Genomic DNA, 26,311 nt, shown 5'->3' on the forward strand with positions numbered 1-26,311 from the left:
TATCATTTCATAAGAAAAAAAAATAGAGAAATTATATTAATTTAGGAAAACTTTGCTTATTAGGCAAATCGGGCCTTGCATAGTACGCCGAGTACGACGTTCTGGCTACTAGGTACAACATATATATATATATATATATATATATATATATATATATATATATATATATATATATATATATATATATATATATATATATATATATATATATATATTATATATATATATATATATATATATATATATATATATATATATATATATATATATATATATATATATATATATATATATATATGTCGTACCTAGTAGCCAGAACGCACTTCTCAGCCTACTATGCAAGGCCCGATTTGCCTAATAAGCCAAGTTTTCAAGAATTAATTGTTTTTCGACTACCTAACCTAATATTTTCGGATACCTAACCTAACCTAACCTATAAAGATAGGTTAGGTTAGGTTAGGTAGGGTTGGTTAGGTTCAGTCATATATTTACGTTAATTTTAACTCAAATAAAAAAAATTACCTCATACATAACGAAATGGGTATCTTTATCATTTCATAAGAAAAAAATTAGAGAAAATATATTAATTCAGGAAAACTTGGCTTATTATGCTAATCAGGCCTTGCTGTATGATATTTGGGCTTGATTCTGATTAATTAATAATTAAAGTAGTAAATTAAATTACGAAGGACCACCCGCTTTTAAAGTAAAGAGGGAAACTGAGAATTTCAGATCATTAGATAAAATTCTAGAGAAAACCAGTAACTATGGATATAACTAGAAATCATGATCATAAGAATAATTAATGGGCTGTATTATTAAAGAAACAAACCTCAAAGCACCTACATTGGGGGGTTATTGCTGGAGGTAAGTACGTCCTGGAATCAGTGTGGTTCGTTCACTAATTCAAATAATAATAATCTAATCCTATAAATAATGCTGAATATAATATCATTCACATAAAGAAGAACATGAATATGAGCATAATAATGAGTTACAGTAAATCACACATTAATATCAAACATTCTGAATAATCAAATTGCAAAGGAATGGATAAAAAGGGAATAAATCTTAGCTTGAAGAAGATTCCTTTAGATAACCATACAAGTCCTCTTATTCTCCAGATTCGGTACACTGACGAGGGATACGGGTTAACATGGAGGAGGCAGCCTGAGGAATTCTTCTCTCGAGCCGCAAGATAAATTACTACCAGTAGCAATTGATTTAACTACTCAATTCATATTCAAAAATATTAATATCTACAGATGGAATTTTAATCACCTGTTATTAGGTGTTATCCCGCTGCTTAACGAACAATCACCCTGCTATTAACAGACCTGTAAATGATGCATCAAATAAAGGAATACTTAGCTGTGGGCACTGTATAAGTATTAAGATTGCCGTAATTTCGCATCCCAGGCTCCGATGAACCTATCCTGGATAGTGATGCGTTTCAAGCTGGCTGATCACGTGTCGTCAGGAACCAAGTCAAGGGGTCCCTTATTTAACACCAGCACTAGTTGAAGATATTATCTGCAAGGTCATTCACGCCTCACAGTGGCGGCTTTCATCTGAAAATGGATAACACCTGCCCTATTTGCTGGGCAATGGCGTCTTTTATGAGTACGGTAAGCGCAGGTTTGCTTCCTTTCGGCTCTGCACGTGTCCGTGTACTGAAGCGAATGGCGTCCCTCCAACCCCCGCCGAGTCGACGTTCACAAAACAAATTATTGCCTCGAACATTAATATTTCTCGCATTCGCGCTTGAATCTTTAAAGACTGGACGGGTTTATTATTTAGAGGAACGAAATATTATTATTTACCAATTTAAGAATAGTAAATATATAAGGGAGAAGAATTAATGTCTCCCCATGGCATTCATTGATGACGTTAACTCTATCGCGAGGTAGACGCTATGATTCTAACGCTCTATTCGGCTTTTAGTTAGAGAACAATTCGTCTGCAATCAGTTGTCATACAGAATGCTTTAATTATGGAGAATCGTATTTAATTCTCACACAAATTGGATATAATGTGTTTACTGTAAGGAAATCTGACGCAATACTGGCGTCTGGTGACGTGAGAATTCTAGCCTAATGCACAGATGAATTATTAGTACATGAGAATTCTACGAGTTGTTAATTTTACTTACTACAATATTTAGTATGGTTAGTAATAAGTAATGAGAATACAACAATGTGGTATTCGGTGTTGGAAATATCCAACATAACTCCGGGGGGAGGATTCTAGGGTCGTAGTGTACTGTGTGGTACTGACCTATCCCGAAGTGATATTAAGATTAATACATTAGTATATTAACATGTTAGTATGTTAGTACACACATAACGAACGTCCCGGATTTATCAAGGACTTACAAGAACTGGAGTTTTGCTATTTACATGTCAAATGAAACATGTTGTTTGTAGCCTACACAATATTTATAGAATTCAACTCACACAATTTAAACTAACAGAATCTACGGTGATGCGATATCCTGGGTCATAGTGACGTGTAATGTTTTGTTACGTGATATCACATTGTAGTTTCATCACAGTTTTCTCAGTGGGATGTGGAAAAAATTACTCTTGTTCAGAGTTGTAATAGGCTTGCAGTTTCCCTTAGTGGAAACATGCATGAAATAATGAAACATTAAATGATTAAGTTATCGGTAATCAGGAACACTCTAAAGCTCACAATAAACTCAACAACTAGGGTCGCAGTGACATGTAATGGTGTATTACTTAGCTGCTGAATCGTAGGTAAACTCAGAATAAGTTCCTAAGAACTGATAACACTATTGTATGATTATACAGTAAAGTGTTATTAATCATTTAAGATCAAGGAGACTATGACACTACAGTAAGGATACTGTCTAGGGTCGCTGTGACTTGTAACTATTGAGTTACTAGACAATAACATCACGCAGCATCACGATCACCCCAAATTCAAATGAGGAAATTGAATTTAATGTGCACTGCCGTGCAGTAGTCATGCTGACTGATGGTACAACTAATGTGCTAACTAGCTAAAATAGTAGAAAGTAGAGAACTGAAAAGTGTTTTCATTAAATCAAGGAAAATTCTGAGTCGACAGTGAGATTAGTAGCCTAGTCATTCTGACTTATGAGCTAATTAAATGGCAGCTCTTAGGCTTGACACTGTAAACTGTTTAATACGAAATCACCTTTACATGAATTTGACTTTATTAGATCAGTCTCTATAAGTATAGTCAACTGTAATTAATGGTGAGTACAGATTAGGCTAGTACTCAGTTGACACTACTAAAGTCCCTAAGCCTACCTAAATAAATGGTTTGAATTTCTAACCTACCTAAGTAAGGGACTAAGCTAATTGTGAGCAAAATGTACTCGAATTAACATGGTGAGCAGTATTGAGCTCATTAGCAGTGCTAACAGGGTGAGTTGCAGTGAACTCGTCAACAGTGTTGACAGGGTGAGCTACAGTGAGCTCGTTAGCAGTGCTAACAGGGTGAGTTGCAGTGAACTCGTCAACAGTGTTGACAGGGTGAGCTACATTGAGCTCGTTAGCAGTGCTAATAGGGTGAGTTACAGTGAACTCGTCAACAGTGTTGACAGGGTGAGCTGCAGTGAGCTCGTTAGCAGTGCTAACAGGGTGAGTTGCAGTGAACTCGTCAACAGTGTTGACAGGGTGAGCTACATTGAGCTCGTTAGCAGTGCTAACAGGGTGAGTTGCAGTGAACTCGTCAACAGTGTTGACAGGGTGAGCTACATTGAGCTCGTTAGCAGTGCTAATAGGGTGAGTTACAGTGAACTCGTCAACAGTGTTGACAGGGTGAGCTGCAGTGAGCTCGTTAGCAGTGCTAACAGGGTGAGTTACATTGAACTCGTCAACAGTGTTGACAGGGTGAGCTACAGTGAGCTCGTTAACAGTTAACAGGGTGAGTTCAGTGAACTCGAATTAACGAGGTGGAGTTTTGTCATTCAATTGTCATGGCGAGCAATATTAAGCTCGTACGCATGGTGAACAAGCACTCATATTATTACGTTAATTCTAAGGTGAGCTATGTTAAGCTCATGAAGCATGTTAATTAACAATGCTAATGTTTAACGATAATGCATTAAACATATTAGTTTTCTGTAAATTCACTTACATATTAGTAAGTTTGCAAGTTTGTTCGTGCTGCGCTCCTACACTAAATAAGCAGAAACGAAAGAAAAAACAACTCGAACAATTAATGCAAGTATTTATCACTAACTCTTAGTGCAGAAAACATGGTATTAAGAAGGTTTTCTTGGCAAACCTTTAAGCGCAAGTATAGTGGACCAGTGGTCCTAGTGAATTTATAATTAAATTCAGGAAATGCCAGTGGCATTGAGTGCTAGATTCTCTAGCCTAACATTATTAATTCCTAGGGAGTACTAGATTCTCTAGCCTAACATTACAATTTAACTAGGAAGACTGAGTGTGGTCAATTACTACTTGTCGAGAATAATTCTAGGTCTGCAGTGAATTCAATAGTTTGGTCGCTGTGACTTGTACTTGTTTGAGTACAGACCATTGGTTTTCACTGAGAGCTATGAAACATCTCGGCGAGTATCAATTGCACTACATTCAATCGGAGTTTATTACTCAGCTGTGTTTCTCCTTTTAGCTTGCTGCTGGAGAATTAATTTACTGCCGACTAATTTATTATTGTTGGCAGGCTTAGGCTTGTTCACATTCAGAACTTTACCAGTAAGTAAGTAGCCTCCTGCAGATTGGAGCATATTCATTCCCAATCGTTTAACATGTCCAGTTATGAACTGGTAATAGTAGTCGGCTCCTACTAGTACATCTACATTGTTAAGGCGGTCAGACGTTAACTTGTTGTCAGCCAAATTAATTTCACGTTCCTGCAGGAAGTGGGCTGTGTACCCCAGACCCTTAATATGTAAGTCTAAAGGTATTTGATCTACAACAATGCAATGGCTTGGACAGCCTTGGCATGACTACCTAGTCGTACAAGCGGTTGAACTACTAAGTATTCATGGGTTCCTCGATTTATCATGAACCCTGACAAGTTTAATTTTACCTGTCCTATTGGTTGTAAATTAAGTGCCTCTGCTGCCCTTTGAGTAATGAAAGTTCTCTGGGAACCTTGATCAAATAGTCCACGTATGGTGATCTTGGCTCCTTTGTTCTTCACTTGAAGTTGGGCAGTAGGCAAAGCAGCATCCACTTGAGATGCTTGTGAAGTTACGCTGTACACATCTCGCACCTTGCAGCACTGTACTGGTGTAGATTCTCTACGTCCTATTCTAGGATTGACATAATTAGTCCTAACTAATTTGCACAGTGCAGCATGATGTTTGCCCCTTCTACACCTATTGCAGGTGTTCAGTGGGGTGTCACAGCTGTTAACATTATGTGGTTTAAGACACCTAGTACATTTGTGTAACTGTTTGAGTCGTCTGACTCTTGTGTCTCTATTAGGATAATTAGTACATTTGTACAGAGAATGTTTTTGATTGCAAAACAAGCACATTCTCCATCCTGAATATCGTTTAGGGGTTACCGATTTAGGTAAAACAGTATTTGCAGGTTGTGATGGTTTTGCTGTTTGCATTTGCTTGTTATTTATTCTCTTGTGAGTACTTGGTGTACTCTGGGGAACCATTAATAGGCTCTTGGGAGTGCTCTTTGGACTATTAGGTCTCTTAGGAGCACCTGTGGAATTATTAGCAGTGCTCTTTGGACTATTAGGTCTCTTAGGAACACCTGTGGGACTCTTAGGTCTCACTGATGAATCAGTATTTGACTGATTGTTGTTACATTGAGTATTAGCACCTTGGTTACCTAGTGACAGTGTCACTTTAGGAGTTTCAGGCAAGGAAACTGATGTAGGTACAGTTTTGGTGCATTCAGATTTAGCATTAATTGCTTGGTCTGCTGTATGATTGCTCATATTACGCAAACCTGTAAATATATCCTGCATTGACAGGGTATTACCATTCTGGTATACATATAATTTATTAAGTGTGTCACCAGACAATTTTCTTTGGATGATAATTTTAGTCATCCACTCAGTAGTTGGGTGATCCACCTCTTTACTGAAAGAATTTATCAGTGACTCAAGCTGAAAACTAAAGGCTTGTAAAGAGTCAACTGATTGTTCTGGTGAAGATAAATTTAATAATTGGTGTACAAGGTTTATAATAGTCTTCTCATTGTCAGTACTTACTTTAGAAGGCTGTTGTGAGCAATTGTGACCATTACTTGTGTTGCTTAAGGCTTCTTGCTTAGCCTCAGCTGTGATTACAGCTTCGACTGCTGCTGCAGCATTAGCTTTATCATTTTCTGGTTCAGATTCACTGATCATTGCAGCTTCACTTGTTTCATCTGCAGCTTCACTTGTTTCTCTGGGTTCTGGTGATAAGCTAGTTAATTCAGTAGCATTATGTATTGAACTTATAGAATCCAAGGAACATTGAGAAGAGTGGTCTGAAATTTGATCAGACTGTAAACAAATCATCACATGAAGCTGTATTAGATGAGAGGTTAGAAAATGAAAGTTGAACTTCAGTTGCTGATCCTGTATAGTGATCAATATTGATTAGAGGATTCTCCTCATCTTGAGGTAGCTCATGTATTTCATCTGAGCTTAGTGCTTGCTCGGTTGTAGTTTTTCTACAAAAATGTTCTATCCAATCAGGATCATTTTGTCTCGCAAGTACTCTTTTATAGTGATCTAACTTGTCATGAATGGTATCTACATATTCATCAAGATCATATTCGATCTGACTTAATTCGTCTGGGTCAGTATTACTGCTAAAGAGTTTGTCTTTATAAGCCTCGATGGTCTCCTTCACCTGGACGTATTTTTCGTTAGCTGCCTCTGTGTAGAGGTTGAACTCAAAGAAGTCAATTGGATTGTTTTCTAAACAGTTGTCGCAGTCGTTAAGTCGTCTTGTTAGGTACCTTTGGAGACTTCTCAAGATAATACTGATTCTCTTTAATATTTCAGGAGTATCCATTCTGGATGTAAATTTGAGCCTGATAGGGCTTATGTAGCTAGTGGTATAGCTATAGTCTGCTCCTTGATGCAGAGCAGGTATAATTATTTACAGCCTGATAGGGCTTATGTAGCTAGTGGTATAGCTATGGTGTCTGCTCCTTGATGTAGAGCAGGTATAATTATTGACAGCCTAATATTTCTTGAGGCTGGTTGTAATTTACCTCATTTAGAGGTTAGCTACCTACCTAATAATAAGCAACTAAGATTTGAGTGGTACCTTGGTCTCACTACAGGTGTTCCTCAGCTTAGCTCTTCTAAATCAGCCTCGGATGGGTAGCAGACTTACAGTAACACTCAAAGACATACATAGAAATATGCAATAAAATAATTACACAATGAATGGTTAATCCCACCCTTGATAGGGTCAGCACAAAAGAATAATATATGTGTCACTAACTAGCTCAAGCCTAGTCGTGAGAATTTCTACTTGAGAAACTACAACTATATTTAGTCTGTGCTTGTGCCAAATTCAACACAATCACAGCCTAAATTGCTACCTAATAAGGTTGGCAAAGATTATATTATGGTGCAGTAATGTGCAAATAATTGTGCTGTGTTTTTGGGTTTTTGTATTTTATATAATATACACTTGTGTAATTATGTGTATAAGAAATTAAATGAACACAAAGGAATTAATTGTGTTTGGCAAGTATTCTACTGCCGTAAATATTACCTAACTCCTGAATGTACTCCTATTTATGGAATAAAATGTTATCAGGGTTAGTAATGATTAACTAGTATGAGATCAGTAATTTATATTAATATACTGGATCCCTAAATGTTAATGATCCACTGACTTGAGTGAATCAGTAATTTCAACATGGATTCAGGCTATAATGGACGGTCTGCTGACAGCCATATATTGAAACATTTTTATAGCCTAAATGGTTAACACTTAATTGGTGTTAGTGATTAATATAAGGTTATGAGCTGTTGCTCTTGGTGACCTAAGGATTCTACTTCAGTATGAAGTGTAGGTCTAAATGTTGTGGGTACTTGGTTATGACCCACTAAAGCTATGTAAAGGTAGCTGTTAGTGTGATCTAGGCTAACTGATGTGTTACACTATTAGTTGACACAATTAATTAAATAGTTAGTCTAGCTTCTATCACACAATGATTAGTTATTAATGGTTAATATTTTAATTATAAATTTAATGCCTATCCAGTTCGAAGGACCATAATGTGGGATATTTGGGCTTGATTCTGATTAATTAATAATTAAAGTAGTAAATTAAATTACGAAGGACCACCCGCTTTTAAAGTAAAGAGGGAAACTGAGAATTTCAGATCATTAGATAAAATTCTAGAGAAAACCAGTGACTATGGATATAACTAGAAAGCATGATCATAAGAATAATTAATGGGCTGTATTATTAAAGAAACAAACCTCAAAACACCTACATTGGGGGGTTATTGCTGGAGGTAAGTACGTCCAGGAATCAGTGTGGTTCGTTCACTAATTCAAATAATAATAATCTAATCCTATAAATAATGCTGAATATAATATCATTCACATAAAGAAGAACATGAATATGAGCATAATAATGAGTTACAGTAAATCACACATTAATATCAAACATTCTGAATAATCAAATTGCAAAGGAATGGATAAAAAGGGAATAAATCTTAGCTTGAAGAAGATTCCTTTGGATAACCATAGAAGTCCTCTTATTCTCCAGATTCGGTACACTGACGAGGGATACGGGTTAACATGGAGGAGGCAGCCTGAGGAATTCTTCTCTCGAGCTGCAAGATAAATTACTACCAGTAGCAATTGATTTAACTACTCAATTCATATTCAAAAATATTAATATCTACAGATGGAATTTTAATCACCTGTTATTAGGTGTTATCCCGCTGCTTAACGAACAATCACCCTGCTATTAACAGACCTGTAAATGATGCATCAAATAAAGGAATACTTAGCTGTGGGCACTGTATAAGTACTAAGATTGCCGTAATTTCGCATCTCAGGCTCCGGTGAACCTATCCTGGATAGTGATGCGTTTCAAGCTGGCTGATCACGTGTCGTCAGGAACCAAGTCAAGGGGTCCCTTATTTAACACCAGCACTAGTTGAAGATATTATCTGCAAGGTCATTCACGCCTCACAGTGGCGGCTTTCATCTGAAAATGGATAACACCTGCCCTATTTGCTGGGCAATGGCGTCTTTTATGAGTACGGTAAGCACAGGTTTGCTTCCTTTCGGCTCTGCACGTGTCCGTGTACTGAAGCGAATGGCGTCCCTCCAACCCCTGCCGAGTCGACGTTCACAAAACAAATTATTGCCTCGAACATTAATATTTCTCGCATTCGCACTTGAATCTTTAAAGACTGGACGGGTTTATTATTTAGAAGAACGAAATATTATTATTTACCAATTTAAGAATAGTAAATATATAAGGGAGAGGAATTAATGTCTCCCCATGGCATTCATTGATGACGTTAACTCTATCGCGAGGTAGACGCTATGATTCTAACGCTCTATTCGGCTTTTAGTTAGAGAACAATTCGTCTGCAATCAGTTGTCATACAGAATGCTTTAATTATGGAGAATCGTATTTAATTCTCACACAAATTGGAAATAATGTGTTTACTGTAAGGAAATCTGACGCAATACTGGCGTCAGGTGATGTGAGAATTCTAGCCTAATGCACAGATGAATTATTAGTACATGAGAATTCTACGAGTTGTTAATTTTACTTACTACAATATTTAGTATGGTTAGTAATAAGTAATGAGAATACAACAATGTGGTATTCGGTGTTGGAAATATCCAACACTTGCATAGTAGGCCGAGAAGTGCGTTCTGGCTACTAGGTACGACATATATATATATATATATATATATATATATATATATATATATATATATATATATATATATATATATATATATATATTTATATATATATATATATATATATATATATATATATATATATATATATATATATATATATATATATATATATATATATATATATATATATATATATATATATATATTTATATATATATATATATATATATATATATATATATATATATATATATATATATATATATATATATATATATATATATATATATATATATATATATATATATATATATATATATATATATATATATATATATATATATATATTGGTGTATACTGGCAGCAGGTTTTCTTTCAAACATGTTTCATTGAATATGACCGCATATTCTGTATTTATTATTTTTTGGTTTAGGGCTTCTATCCCTCTAACTATTTTCTTAGCATCAGGGCTTAATTGGAATAGGAGTTCTCCAAAACTCATTTTCGTACTTTTAAGGTGAAGAAAAGAAATGATTTACTATAGAGTGTATTACACTTATTTGTATAATTTGCACGACGTTTCGAACCTCCATGGTTCATTCTCAAGTGAACAGATCTTACAATACTAGTTGATTTTATACCCGCATTAGGTCAGGTGATAATACAATGAAGGTGAAAAACATGGGGGGATACATAAGGGATAAACATAGGGGCTGCAGAAGGCTTATTGGCCCATACGAGGCATCTCCTATCCAAACACAAAGATTAATCCAGTGTAATTGGCCTGTTATGTTGGACATTGTCTTCTGTGTTGGCATCGATATGTTCTTGTCTTGTCCTTACTCTCATGGTAGGTAGAGTATGAGAGTAAGGACAAGACAAGAACATATCGATGCCAACACAGAAGACAATGTCCAACATAACAGGCCAATTACACTGGATTAATCTTTGTGTTTGGATAGGAGATGCCTCGTATGGGCCAATAAGCCTTCTGCAGCCCCTATGTTTATCCCTTATGTATCCCCCCATGTTTTTCACCTTCATTGTATTATCACCTGACCTAATGCGGGTATAAAATCAACTAGTATTGTAAGATCTGTTCACTTCAGAATGAACCATGGAGGTTCGAAACGTCGTGCAAATTATACAAATAAGTGTAATACACTCTATAGTAAATCATTTCTTTTCTTCACCTTAAAAGTACGAAAATGAGTTTTGGAGAACTCCTATTCCAATTAAGCCCTGATGCTAAGAAAATAGTTAGAGGGATAGAAGCCCTAAACCAAAAAATAATAAATACAGAATATACGGTCATATTCAATGAAACATATATATATATATATATGTCGTACCTAGTAGCCAGAACGCACTTTTTGGCCTACTATGCAAGGCCCGATTTGCCTAATAAGCCAAGTTTTCCTGAATTAATATATTTTCTCTAATTTTTTTCTTATGAAATGATAAAGCTACCCATTTCATTATGAATGAGGTCAATTTCTTTTTATTGGAGTTAAAATTAACTTAGATATATGACCGAACCTAACCAACCCTACCTAACCTAACCTAACCTATCTTTATAGGTTAGGTTCGGTTAGGTAGCAGAAAAAGTTAGGTTAGGTTAGGTTAGGTAGGTTAGGTAGTCGAAAAAACAATAATTCATGAAAACTTGGCTTATTAGGCAAATCGGGCCTTGCATAGTAGGCTGAGAAGTGCGTTCTGGCTACTAGGTACGACATATATATATATATATATATATATATATATATATATATATATATATATATATATATATATATATATATATATATATATATATATATATATATATATATATATATATATATATATATATATATATATATATATATATATATATATATATATGTCGTACCTAATAGCCAGAACGCACTTCTCAGCCTACTATGCAAGGCCCGATTTGCCTAATAAGCCAAGTTTTCAGGAATTAATTATTTTTCGACTACCTAACCTACCTAACCTAACCTAACCTAACTTTTTCGGCTACCTAACCTAACCTAACCTATAGAGATAGGATAGGGTAGGTTAGGTAGGGTTGGTTAGGTTCGGTCATATATCTACGTTAATTTTAACTCCAATAAAAAAAATTGACCTCATACGTAATGAAATGGGTAGCTTTATCATTTCATAAGAAAAAAATTTGAGAAAATATATTAATTCAGGAAAACTTGGCTTATTAGGCAAATCGGGCCTTGCATAGTAGGCCAAGAAGTGCGTTCTGGCTACTAGATACGACATATATATATATATATATATATATATATATATATATATATATATATATATATATATATATATATATATATATATATATATATATATATATATATATATATATATATGTCGTACCTAGTAGCCAGAACGCACTTCTCAGCCTACTAAGCAAGGCCCGATTTGCCTAATAAGCCAAATTTTCATGAATTAATTGTTTTTCGACTACATAACCTACCTAACCTAGCCTAACCTAACTTTTTCGGCCCCTTAACCTAACCTAACCTATTAAGATAGGTTAGGTTAGGTTAGGTAGGGTTGGTTAGGTTCGGTCATATATCTACGTTAATTTTAACTCAAATAAAAAAAAATTGACCTCATACATAATGAAATGGGTAGCTTTATCATTTCATAAGAAAAAAATTGGAGAAAATATATTAATTCATGAAAACTTGGCTTATTAGGCAAATCGGGCCTTGCATAGTAGGCTGAGAAGTGCGTTCTGGCTACCAGGTACGACATATATATATATATATATATATATATATATATATATATATATATATATATATATATATATATATATATATATATATATATATATATATATATATGTATATATGTTGTACCTAGTAGCCAGAACGTCATACTCTGCCTACTATGCAAAGCCAGATTTGCCTAATAAGCCAAGTTTTCCTGAATTTATATATTTTCTAAAAAAAAATTCTTAGTAAATAATAAAACTGTCTATTTCATGATGTATGAGTTCAATATTTTTTTATTGGAGATAAAAGTAATGTAGATATATGACCGAACCTAACCAACCCTGCCTAACCTAACCTAACCTATAATAATCTAACCTAAACTAACATAATTAAGTCAATTGTTCATGATGTTAATATAAATTAATAAAAAGAATTCAAATAAACCAATTGGAAATTTGTAGTTGAAAATATAGAAAATCACTCGGCCTATTAGGCAAATCGGGCCTTGCATAGTAGGCCGAGAAGTGCGTTCTGGCTACTAGATACGACATATATATATATATATATATATATATATATATATATATATATATATATATATATATATATATATATATATATATATATATATATATATATATGTCGTACCTAGTAGCCAGAATGCACTTGTCAGCCTACTATGCAAGGCCCGATTTGACTAATAAGCCAAGTTTTCCTGAGTTAATATTTTTTCTCTAATTTTTTTCTTATGAAATGATAAAGCTACCCATTTCATTAAGTATGAGGACAATTTTTTTTTATTGGAGTTAAAATTAACGTAGATATATGACCGAACCTAACCAACCGTACCTAACCTAACCTAACCTATCTTTATAGGTTAGGTTAGGTTAGGTTAGGTAGCCGAAAAAGTTAGGTTACGTTAGGTTAGGTTGGTTAGGTAGTCAAAAAACAATTCATTCATGAAAACTTAGCTTATTAGGCAAATTGGGCCTTGCATAGAAGGCTGACAAGTGCGTTCTGGCTACTAGGTACGACATATATATATATATATATATATATATATATATATATATATATATATATATATATATATATATATATATATATATATATATATATATATATATATATATATATATATATATATATATGTCGTACCTAATAGCCAGAACGCACTTCTCAGCCTACTATGCAAGGCCCGATTTGCCTAATAAGACAAGTTTTCCTGAATTAATATATTTTCTCAATTTCTTTTCTTATGAAATGATAAAGCTACCCATTTCATTATGTATGAGGTCAATTTTTTTTTATTAGAGTTAAAATTAACGTAGATATATGACCGAACCTAACCAACCCTACCTAACCTAAACTAATCTATCTTTATAGGTTAGGTTAGGTTAGGTAGCCGAAAAAGTTAGGTTAGGTTAGGTTAGGTAGGTTAGGTAGCCGAAAAACAATTAATTCATGAAAACTTGGCTTTTTAGGCAAATCGGGCCTTGAATAGTAGGCTCAGAAGTGCGTTCTGGCTACTAGGTACGACATATATATATATATATATATATATATTTATATATTGTGACGATAATCTCTTTCAAGAGAGATTGAACCTGCTCTTCCCTACATAATTACGTCAAATTACAAGATACTATATACAAGATACGTTCACCAAGTATCGCCAAACGTTTTGCCCAGAGAGCAAATCGTACCCAGCACACCTGGCCACCGCCGTAACCAGCTAACTGCTCATCCTCTGCCTGCCTGTTGCTGATTGGCTGGTGTCTCGTCGCCCCTGCCCTCCACCACCACCACAAGTCGACGTCTGTGCTGCAGCGCGCCAGTCTCGTCAGAATATCTCAGTGCTCCATGCAGTTGACATCTCTCGCTGGTAGGCTAAGCCTTGGCTTTCGTGTACTAAGGGAGGTGGCAGCTCGAAGCCAATATTCCAGCACTCATATTTTATTTTGCTATCACTGTAAGTTACTTGTCTTAGCGTAACTTTTCATTTGCCAGTGATTATTCATGTTATTTTGTTTGTTGACTTGTCCTGCATATTTTATGAGATTGCCTTTATTCAAGTCTTGTTTTTCTAGAGTAATTAAAATTTCATTGTTTATATACTTGTGTTTTGTGTGTCTTCCCATTACCTTACCACAGACGAAAGGACCAACTTTTCTCTTTTCTTTTTTGTTTATGTGACGAGGCCCTGCCCCTAGCTTTTGAAACAGCCGAACACCAACGCTTTACCGTCACATAACGTGGGGGCCTGTCCTAGGAGCTTCACTCAGGTACTGGTGCCAAGTAGTAAATTTATGGTAAGCGTATTTGGCTTTGGTAACGTAGCTTTTCACTATTTTCAATATTCAATTTTATTTTCATATGATGCTGTGTGTATTGTGCATTCCGAGAGTAGCATATGGTGAAGGTGAGACAACTTTGGATTATGTGGTGACTGTAGGCCTCAGTCATTCTCTTAATTGGTCATCTCTCCCTCCGTGTTATTACTCGTGTTTACCATCTTTTGTCCCTAGGATATTTCTCATATTTTCGGCAGATCATCATATTGGTTCCCTGGTACTGTGGTCTGTCCCCGGGTCAAGTGCACCTAATCTTCTGCAATCTGACAGTAGGATGATAAAGAGGGCCATAGTTCCTCTCGCACGAACTTTAGTTGCTGAATTGGGACCTCAGCAGCAGTTCTCGTCACCAGTTGACACCTCGCATCCCTACACGTCGGTCAGAGATGATGATATTTACATTGGTAGAGAATTAGCCTTCTTTTTCAGAGCACAAAAGTTCGCTAATTCTGTAAGAATCATATTAATTTCAGTGGGAAAAACTTGCTTATGTCCTATAGAGACTCGGCAATGTATGCCTACATTCTTGGACTACCAATTTTACTTTTGAGGCAATTTTTTTTTTTATTTTTATTTTTACATGCAGAGCATGCAAATTAAATACAATAAAAATACAGAATACATAAAGGAAAACAATAGACCACCGGCCAGAAGGGCCGACAGCCGAGCACAACAAAACAGCATAGCACAACAAAACACATATACAAGAAAAACATGAAAAATACAGCGTACATCAAAACATAAAACAGAATACAATGGCAATCCAGCAATCACAGTACAAAACAACACCTCCAAAAAACAAAACATACAACAAGAGGCAACAGGTAAAGCAACAGAAAATCAATACATTAACGCCCCGTAACAAAAGGCGAGGCCAATTACAATAAAAAAGCAGGCAAAAACACAAGTCACTAAACACCGGCCTGAAGGGCCAACATCAAAAACACAAGAAAACAAAAGAAAAATAAAACACACAGCAAGCACACAGACTACGAAAAGATCTCATACTTGTCCGGCCACTCTTCCGCCGGGAAGCGAATACAGTACGCTTCCCAAAGTAACATAATGTCCTCCGAAACATGGTCACTATTGAGCGTACGAGGATCGGGCATTAACTCTGGCACACCCACAATAAAACACTTAGCCCGACGAATCCAGATGGTAGAAGGGCACCACGGAGCAGGACGCACACGGTCAACAATTTCAAAATGCAACGGATGGTCAGCATCCATCGCCACTCCGGAGGCCAAGATGAGAGGGAGAGGCTCCTTCCCAAGAGGCCGGGCAATGGGCAGCACACTGGGAGCCTCCTCAGCTGCCTCACAGGGCTCTTCGGCAACCACTGAACGTTGCACCTGCCAGGACCCCCTACGCTTGGCATCCTTTTTCAGCACCAGCTTGATGCCTCGGCTCGCACCAGGATCCACACCATCCACGCCCGTAGGAGCAACCACCTCCCACTGCGGAGAACCTTCTGCAGGAGAAAGAACAGGAGGTAAATTAGACGCACAATCATCGTCAACAGCCGACACATGGACATCAGCCACCACCAGCGTCGTAGAGCACGAGGCACCTGGAACCGCCACACCATCTCCCGAAGCTCCACCCGCGTCGTAGTCCTCCATATCAGCCCAAGCAGTAGAAGAGCGCCTGGAACGCTTGGGCACTGGCCGCACATCCTCACAGCCGGAGGCGGACCCAGAACCACGGCCCTCACGAACCGGGCGAACCAACGCCCGTCGCAGTACTTCAGCAGCCTCAACCACATGGGGAACCGGGCCGCACACAACAGGATGCTCCGCAGCACCCCCAACACCCAACACAGCCGGAACACCTGGCGAGGGCGCAGAACCAGGCGCAGCAGCAGGAGTCGAGGAAGACGCAGACGCACTCGGCTGAGGGGCAACAAGCACCGGGGGCATGTCGGGTGACGCAGGAGGGGCCGCATCAGCAGCGACTGGGACCTGCTCCACTTCATCTCCGGAATCCACGCCCTGAGGGAGCGGCGGGAAATCCTCCTCCCGGAATAAGTTAACGGGCGCAGCAGGTGTCTCAGAGCACCCGGCAGCCTGATGCCCCAACTGGCCACACCGGAAACAAGTACGGGGCTGCCGGGCATAGTACACCCGAACGTAGTAGCCCAGCAGCCGGACAGAAGATGGGATATCCGACCGCAGGCGCATACCTAATGTACGGAGATTCGTCTGCTTCCCAGCATACTTCCCCGAGGACAGCTTGTTCACCCGCACACTGATGACTGCACCATACCTCCCGAAGAAGCGCCGGAGAAGGTTTTCAGGGAACTCCAGGGGCGCACCGTGCACACTGACATATGTCAGGGCACCACTTCGGTCCGAGATCGTAACGGAGCCGGCGCCATCCGGCAACTGCAATGAACGCCCCTCGTTCCGCCGGAGGAAGTCCCGATACTCCTCCTCCCCCACGAACTTGACAATCACCCGGTGGGCCGTAACAAGCTCAACGCCATACACAGCTTCCACCGGGACACGAAGCATGTCACACATAACTAACTCAACGGCCGGATAACCAGCCTTACACGTGAATTCCAGTCCCACGGAATTTACCCTCAACACAGGAGGAATAGCCAGGTCCCCCATGGCAAAAAGGCCACGTCAGCACGCAGCCAGGCAGGCAACAACACTGCACTTTTGAGGCAATTAACTGTTTCATTTTTTTTAGAAACTCAGTTTCGCTTGTTTAGTAGGATTTTCTTGCCCTTATCCTCTTACATGAGTACCGGGTACAAGATTTCCTGCGACCTTGATTTAATAATCATTTATCATCTTGAAATTAACATTAATTGTTAACGATTCCACAGGATAGGTACCAGTTGCCACGTTGTCCTGTTTCTGACATTCACCATATCACAACAGTATATTCGTTGTGCATTTATTTGCTAATTTCACCATGTTTCGTCTCCAAGCTTTCCGTGCAGATCCAGCAGGTGCAATAGGGACCTTAAGTCATGCCAAGAGGACTGAATTACAAACTCTTGCACATGAGTATCAACTACAAGTTCCCTACCAAGCCAGCAAAAATGAAATACATAACCTGTTACTGGATCATCTCTTAGAGGAAGGTAAGATAGACTCTGAAACTCACGAAACTTACTTTATTGCAGATAAAACTGATTTGACAACGATGAAACTCAAACTAGAGCTGGCCAAGATCGAACGCGAGCAGCACAGAGAAGCCCTCGAGCAACAAAGGGAAGCAGCTGTCATACGAAAGGAAGAAAAAGAACGTGAAATCGCCCTCAAGGAACGTGAAGCTGCCATAAGAAAGGAAGAACAAGAACGTGAAATCGCCCTCAAGGAACGTGAAGCTGCCTTGAGGAAAGAAGAACAAGAACGTTAGGTTGCAATACTCCGTGAGCGGGAACGAGTACAGCTTGAAACAAACAACGCCAATTGGAGATGCAACACGAACATGACAAACAACAAGCAACTCTGGCTATGGAATGTCGTCAACGAGAATTCGCGTTGGAAACTTCACACCTCGCTCAACGCCAGCAAGCTACCGCCAATCTTCCCGTCAGTTTAATTATATCACATGCAAGTAAGTTAATGCCACCATTCGTAGAAACAGAAGTTGATGTGTTTTTCACCACCTTTGAAACCCTTGCTAATCAACTTAGTTGGCCTGCCGACCAATGGGCAACCCTTCTCAGAGTACATCTTACAGGTAGAGCTGCAGTTACACTCAGTACTTTGGCGTCTGAGAATGACTACCAGACTCTGAAATAAGCAGTGTTGGACGCCTACCTTCTCTCCACCGAAAGTTATCGAAGGAAATTCCGTGACCACCTGAAGGCAAGTACCACTACCTTTCTCGAGTTTGCTAATACCAAAAGGAGATATTTTATGAAATGGCTGGAAGCAGCACGTAGGGGGGGCCTCGTAGCCTGGTGGATAGCGCGCAGGACTCGTAATTCTGTGGCGCGGGTTCGATTCCCGCACGAGGCAGAAACAAATGGGCAAAAGTTTCTTTCACCCTGAATGCCCCTGTTACCTAGCAGGAAATAGGTACCTGGGAGTTAGTCAGCTGTCACGGGCTGCTTCCTGGGGGTGGAGGCCTGGTCGAGGACTGGGCCGCGGGGACACTAAAGCCCCGAAATCATCTCAAGATCTCAAGATCTCAAGCACATGTCTCTACCTTTGCAGAACTCGTCAACCTCATGCTAGTTGAAGAATTCTTGAGGCGTGTGCCGCCTCCTGTCCGTCTATATTTAGCAGATAAAGAAGAAACCGACTACCTAAAGTGTGCTAAGTCGGCTGACACTTACAGCCTCATCCACCGGCTGACACCAGAACCATCTTCCAGTAAGAAGTCGTGGTACAGTTACGAGAAAGTGAGTACCGATCAAGCTGGCTCGCAATTGTACTGTAAGTATTGTAGACTCTATGGACATACCATAGATAAATGTGGTAAGTATCAATACAAAGGAAACACCGAAACGCCAAAACCCAAACAGACTCCTCACAAGTCCGGTAAGCCTGTGATGAATGTTGGTGTTCATGTTAATGATCTTTCTCTTTTCAGTAAACACCTGTATACTGGAACTGTCTCTGCCAACGGTTCATATCCGGAGGGACGTTTCAAATTGAAGATCTTGAGGGACACAGCGGCTCTTCAATCGATTATTTTGAAGTCGGCTGTGCCCAACATCGCCTACACCGGAGAAACTGTCTTCATCACTGACCTCACTGCTACCACTCCTTATCCTCTCGCCAGAGTCCACCTGGATTGTCCCTTCGTGACAGGAGAAGTCCAAGTCGCCATCAGGGAAAAGCCTTTTCCCATGCCTGGAGTGCAACTTCTCCTGGGCAACGACTTGGCAGAAGACCTGCAACCGACCAACCTGATCGTCATGGACAAACCCCAGGTGTGTACCTCTGTGATGGATAATCCCATTTTTGAGTATGTTCCAGCAAAGGTTCAAGAGAGTGATGAAGTTTCTCCTCCGGTTTTAGTGACCACCCGTGCACAAGCTGTACGACCACAGCCAGCTGACTCTACTGCTACCGCTGTCCCTCAAGACCCTCAGAAACTACCCCCGAATCTGACCAAGTTGGAGTTCCGTAAGTTACAGAGGGAAGATCTTACCTTGACACCATTATTTTTCCAGGCTGAGACTCAACCTGACAGTATTCCTGGGTTCTTCCTAGAGAACGAGTTGCTCTACCGCAGATATAGACCCAGTAAACTGAAGGAGGAGGACGACTGGCCCAACGTCGAGCAACTATTGATTCCTGCCAGCCTGCGGCCCACTATTCTACACCTGGCCCACGGAGCACTCTCCCACTACGGATTTAACAAGACTTACCATGGAATCCGTCAAGACTACTACTGGCCAGGTATAGTAAATAGCGTCAAACAGTACGTCAAACAGTGTCATACATGTCAGATGGCAGGTAAACCGAACATCTCTATTCCCAGAGCCCCATTGACTCCCATACAGGTGCCTGTGGAACCTTTCCACAGACTTATTATAGACTGTGTTGGTCCTTTACCTCGGACCAGTTCAGGTAACGCCTATATCTTAACCATCCTGTGTCCTACCACCAGATTCCCCATAGCAGTTCCAGTAAAGAACATTACGGCTGCTACGGTTGTGAAACACTTATTGAAGATCTTCACCCAGTATGGATTTCCAAGGGAGGTTCAGAGCGACTGTGGCACCAACTTCACCAGTGATCTCTTCAAGAGGACACTGGAAGAGTTCAACATCAAACAGGTATTGTCCAGCCCCTATCATCCTGCTTCACAGGGTTCTCTTGAGCGTAGTCAACAGACTATTAAAGCACTCCTGAAGAAGTTTTGTAATGAAACCTCTAAGGATTGGGATAAGCAAATTGACCTTATAATGTGTATCTTTAGAAGTCTTCCCAATGAGTCCCTAGGAGTATCTCCTTATGAGATGCTCTACGGACGTAAGTGCCGTACTCCTCTCAAGGCTTTCAAAGACTCTCTACGTAATGCCACCTTCAGTGAGCATCAGAATGTGCCCCAGTTTCTTCAAAACCTACAACACATTCTAGAGAGGGTCCGCAGTTTTGCCCAAGATAATCTATTGAAAGCACAGGAGAGGATGAAGACTCATTACGACCAGACCAGCAAAGTAAGGAAATTTAAACCGGGAGACTTCGTACTTGCTTATTTCCCTATCCCAGGTTCTCCTTTACAAAACAGGTTTTCAGGACCCTACCGCATCAAGGAGTGCAGAAACAACCATAACTACGTTCTAGAGACTCCAGATAGGCGGCGGAAGACCCAGTTGTGCCACGTCAACCTCCTGAAGCTATATAACGGTACTCCTCCCACTGTCATGATTAATTACTCGTCATTTAAAGAGCCATACATCCACAGTGAGACCTTCCCTGCTTCTCCTCCCGAAAGCACTGACAAGGAGTCAGCGCTTTCTAATTCGGAAATCCTAACTGATCTTCCCAACTATTTTCAGGACAATCATAGTGCACCTCTCATCAAGATCTTCAAAGAACATCAAGAGTTGTTCCGAGATGATCCCCAAGAGTGTAATGTTACCCAGCACGACATCCAACTGCTCCCTGACACCCGGCCGATTCGTCAACCCTTCTACCGAATCAGCCCTAGCAAGAAGGAAGTCATGCGTTCTGAGGTGCAGTACCTCTTGGATCATGGACTGGCTACACCTTGTAAGTCCCCCTGGGCTTCACCCTGTATCTTGGTGCCAAAACCCCAAGGTAAGGTGAGACTGTGCACGGATTTCCGTAAGTTAAATAATGTGACTGTCAAGGATGCATACCCCTTGCCAAGGATAGATGACATTCTTGACGCCATTGGTAATGCCCAATACTTGTCCCAAGTGGACTTGCTTAAGGGGTATTACCAAGTGTGTCTAACAGAGCGAGCCAAAGAAATATCTGCCTTTATCACTCCCTTTGGACTTTTCAGATATGAACGCCTTCCTTTCGGACTATGTAATGCCCCGGCCACCTTTCAGAGAGCTGTCAACCGCGTCATCCAGGGCTTGGATAACACCTACGCCTATTTGGATGATATCGTCGTAGCATCCAACACCTGGAGCGAACATCTGCTCCAGTTGCAACGACTGTTCGCCAAGCTCCTGACAGCCGGCCTCCAACCCGTTCTCGCAAATTAAATAAGTCAATATTGACTTATTAAATATGTGCATAGGTGACATACTTAACATAATAGATACCCTTAAAAAGATTCATAGAAAACACCGACCTTACCTAACCTTGTTAGTATCTTAAGATAAGCATCTTATTGCTTCGTAATTACAATTATTACTTAACCTATACCTATTATAGGTATATCGTGCATAGGTTTAGTATATCACCTATGCACGTAGTTAATAAGTCAATATTGACTTTACGAATTTGCGAGAACGGGTTGCCGGCCTCACCATCAACCTGGGCAAGTCCACCTTCGCCAAAGGTAAAGTGCGATATCTGGGTCATGTAATTGGGAGTGGCAGCCTAGCTCCGTTAGACACACACACTCAACCCATCCAGCATTATCCACAGCCTACCACCAGGAAGCAGCTCCTGCACTTCCTTGGTCTTGCCTCCTACTACCGTAGATTAGTGAGAAATTTTAGTACAGTCGCCACACCATTAATCATTTTAACCAGTCCCAAGCAACGGTATAATTGGACCATGCAGCAAACCGTTGCTTTCGAACAACTCAAATTCCTCCTCTGTTCTAATCCCATTCTCGCCTCGCCAGATATCACCAAGCCTTTCGTCCTTCATGTCGACGCCAGTGGTACCGGCATCGGGGGTGTCCTGATGCAGCAACGAGGCGAGGAGGTTCTACCTGTCAGCTACTACAGCTACAAGTTGAAACCCCACCAGAGGAACTACAGCACTATTGAAAAGGAGCTACTCTCCATCGTCCTAAATCTCCAGCACTTTGCTCCATACCTACAAGGTGCCAGGTCTACCACCATCTTCTCAGACCACAATCCTCTCCGCTTCTTACATCAAGCCCAGTTCACTAACCAGCGTCTTCTACGATGGGCTTTATATCTGCAAGATTTCAACCTGGAGATCAGCTATATCAAGGGTTCTGACAACATCATAGCCGACGCCCTCTCCAGAGTCTATGAAGTAGAAGCAACTCATACTATTACTCCACCACATGAAGACGTAACTTCTTCCAGAACCGCAGGCTTCGGGGGAGAGTTGTGACGATAATCTCTTTCAAGAGAGATTGAGCCTGCTCGTCCCTACATAATTACGTCAAAATACAAGATACTATATACAAGATACGTTCACCAAGTATCGCCAAACGTTTTGCCCAGAGAGCAAATCGTACCCAGCACACCTGGACACCGCCGAAACCAGCTAACTGCTCATCCTCTGCCTGCATGTTGCTGATTGGCTGGTGTCTCGTCGCCCCTGCCCTCCGCCACCACCGCAAGTCGACGTCTGGGCTGCAGTGCGCCAGTCTCGTCAGAATATCTCAGTGCTCCATGCAGTTGACATCTCTCGCTGGTAAACTAAGCCTTGGCTTTCGTGTACTAAGGGAGGTGGCAGCTCGAAGCCAGTATTCCAGCACTCATATTTTATTTTGCTATCACTGTAACTTACTTGTCTTAGCATAACTTTTCATTTGACAGTGATTATTCATGTTATTTTGTTTGTTGACTTATCCTGCATATTTTATGAGATTGCCTTTATTCATGTCTTGTTTTTCTTGAGTAATTAAAATTTCATTGTTTATATACTTGTGTTTTGTGTGTCTTCCCATTACCTTACCACAGACGAAAGGACCAACTTTTCTCTTTTCTTTTTTGTTTATGTGACGAGGCCCTGCCCCTAGCTTTTGAAACAGCCGAACACCAACGCTTTACCGTCACAATATATATATATATATATATATATATATATATATATATATATATATATATATATATATGTCGTACCTAGTAGCCAGAACGCACTTCTCAGCCTACTATGGAAGGCCCGATTTGCCTAATAAGCCAAGTTTTCATGAATTAATATATTTTCTCCAATTTTTTTCTTATGAAATGATAAAGCTACCCATTTCATTACGTATGAGGTCAATTTTTTTTATTGGAGTTAAAATTAACGTAGATATAGGACCGAACGTAACCAACCCTACCTAACCTAACCTAACCTATCTTTATAGGTTAGGTTAGGTTAGGTAGCCGAAAAAGTAAGGTTAGGTTAGGTTAGGTAGGTTAGGTAGTCGAAAAACAATTAATTCATGAAAACGTGGCTTATTAGGCAAATCGGGCCTTGCTTACTAGGCAGAGAAGTGCGTTCTGGCTACTAGGTACGACATATATATATATATATATATATATATATATATATATATATATATATATATATATATATATATATATATATATATATATATATATATATATATATATATGTCGTACCTAATAGCCAGAACGCACTTCTCAGCCTACTATTCAAGGCCCGATTTGCCTAATAAGCCAAGTTTTCATGAATTAATGTTTTTTCGTCTACCTAACCTACCTAACCTAACCTAACCTAGCTTTTTTTGGCTACCTAACTTAACCTTACCTATAAATATAGGTTAGGTTAGGTTAGGTAGGGTTGGTTAGGTTCGGTCATATATCTACGTTAATTTTAACTCCAATAAAAAAAAAATGACCTCATACATAGAGAAAAGGGTTGCTTTATCATTTCATAAGAAAAAAATTATAGTAAATATATTAATTCAGGAAAACTTGGCTTATTAGGCAAATCGGGCCTTGAATAGTAGGCTGAGAAGTGAGTTCTGGCTACTAGGTACGACATATATATATATATATATATATATATATATATATATATATATATATATATATATGTCGTACCTAGTAGCCAGAACGCACTTCTCATCCTACTATGCAAGGCCCGATTTGCCTAATAAGCCAAGTTTTCATGAAATAATTGTTTTTCGACTACCTAACCTACCTAACCTAACCTAACCTACCTTTTTCGGCTACCTAACCTAACCTAACCTATAAAGATAGGTTAGGTTAGGTTAGGTAGGGTTGGTTAGGTTCGGTCATATATCTACGTTAATTTGAACTCCAATAATAAAAAATTGACCTCATACATAATGAAATGGGTAGCTTTATCATTTCATAAGAAAAAAATTAGAGAAAATATATTAATTCAGGAAAACTTGGCTTATTAGGCAAATCGGGCCTTGCTTAGTAGGCCAAAAACTGAGTTCTGGCTACTAGGTACGACATATATATATATATATATATATATATATATATATATATATATATATATATATATATATATATATATATATACATATATATATATATATATATATATATATATATATATATATATATATATATATATATATATATATATATATATATATATATATATATATGTCGTACCTAGTAGCCAGAACTCACTTTTTGGCCTACTATTCAAGGCCCGATTTGCCTAATAAGCCAAGTCTTCCTGAATTATTATATTTTTTCAAATTTTTTTCTTATGAAATGATAAAGCTACCCATTTCATTATGTATGAGGTCAATTTTTTTTTATTGGAGTTAAAATTAACGTAGATATATGACCGAACCTAACCAACCCTACCTAACCTAACCTAACCTATCTTTATAGGTTAGGTTTGGTTAGGTAGCCGAAAAAGTTAGGTTAGGTTAGGTTAGGTAGGTTAGGTAGTCGAAAAAACAATTAATTCATGAAAACTTGGCTTATTAGGCAAATCGGGCCTTGAATAGTAGGCCAAAAAGTGCGTTCTGGCTACTAGGTACGACATATATATATATATATATATATATATATATATATATATATATATATATATATATATATATATATATATATATATATATATATATATATATATATATATATATGTCGTACCTAGTAGCCAGAACGCACTTCTCAGCCTATTATGCAAGGCCCGATTTGCCTAGTAAGCCAAGTTTTCATGAATTAATTGTTTTTCGACTGCCTAACCTACCTAACCTAACCTAACCTAACTTTTTCGGCTACCTAACCTAACCTAGCCTATAGAGATAGGTTAGGTTAGGTTAGGTAGGGTTGGTTAGGTTCGGTCATATATCTACGTTAATTTTAACTCCAATAAAAAAAAATTGACCTCATACATAATGAAATGGGTAGCTTTATCATTTCATAAGAAAAAAATTAAAGGAAATATATTAATTCAGGAAAACTTGGCTTATTAGGCAAATCGGGCCTTGCATAGTAGGCTGAGAAGTGCGTTCTGGCTATTAGGTACATCATATATATATATATATATATATATATATATATATATATATATATATATATATATATATATATATATATATATATAT

The 26,311-nt window shown here is 38.7% G+C and overlaps 1 protein-coding gene across 1 annotated transcript in view; it reads right to left on the reverse strand.

Moving 5' to 3' along the window:
* LOC138358186 (26S proteasome non-ATPase regulatory subunit 10-like) overlaps positions 1-6,994 on the reverse strand; it is a 64,388-nt gene extending 57,394 nt beyond the window's left edge. Inside the window, exon 1 of the mRNA XM_069315688.1 lies at positions 6,763-6,994. Within this exon, the coding sequence (XP_069171789.1) occupies positions 6,763-6,994 (232 nt within the window). The remainder of the gene's footprint in view (positions 1-6,762) is intronic.
* Between the last annotated feature and the right edge of the window lie 19,317 nt (positions 6,995-26,311).

This window comes from Procambarus clarkii, chromosome 82 (genome assembly GCF_040958095.1).
Source record: "Procambarus clarkii isolate CNS0578487 chromosome 82, FALCON_Pclarkii_2.0, whole genome shotgun sequence".
Taxonomy (NCBI): Eukaryota; Metazoa; Arthropoda; class Malacostraca; order Decapoda; family Cambaridae; genus Procambarus; species Procambarus clarkii.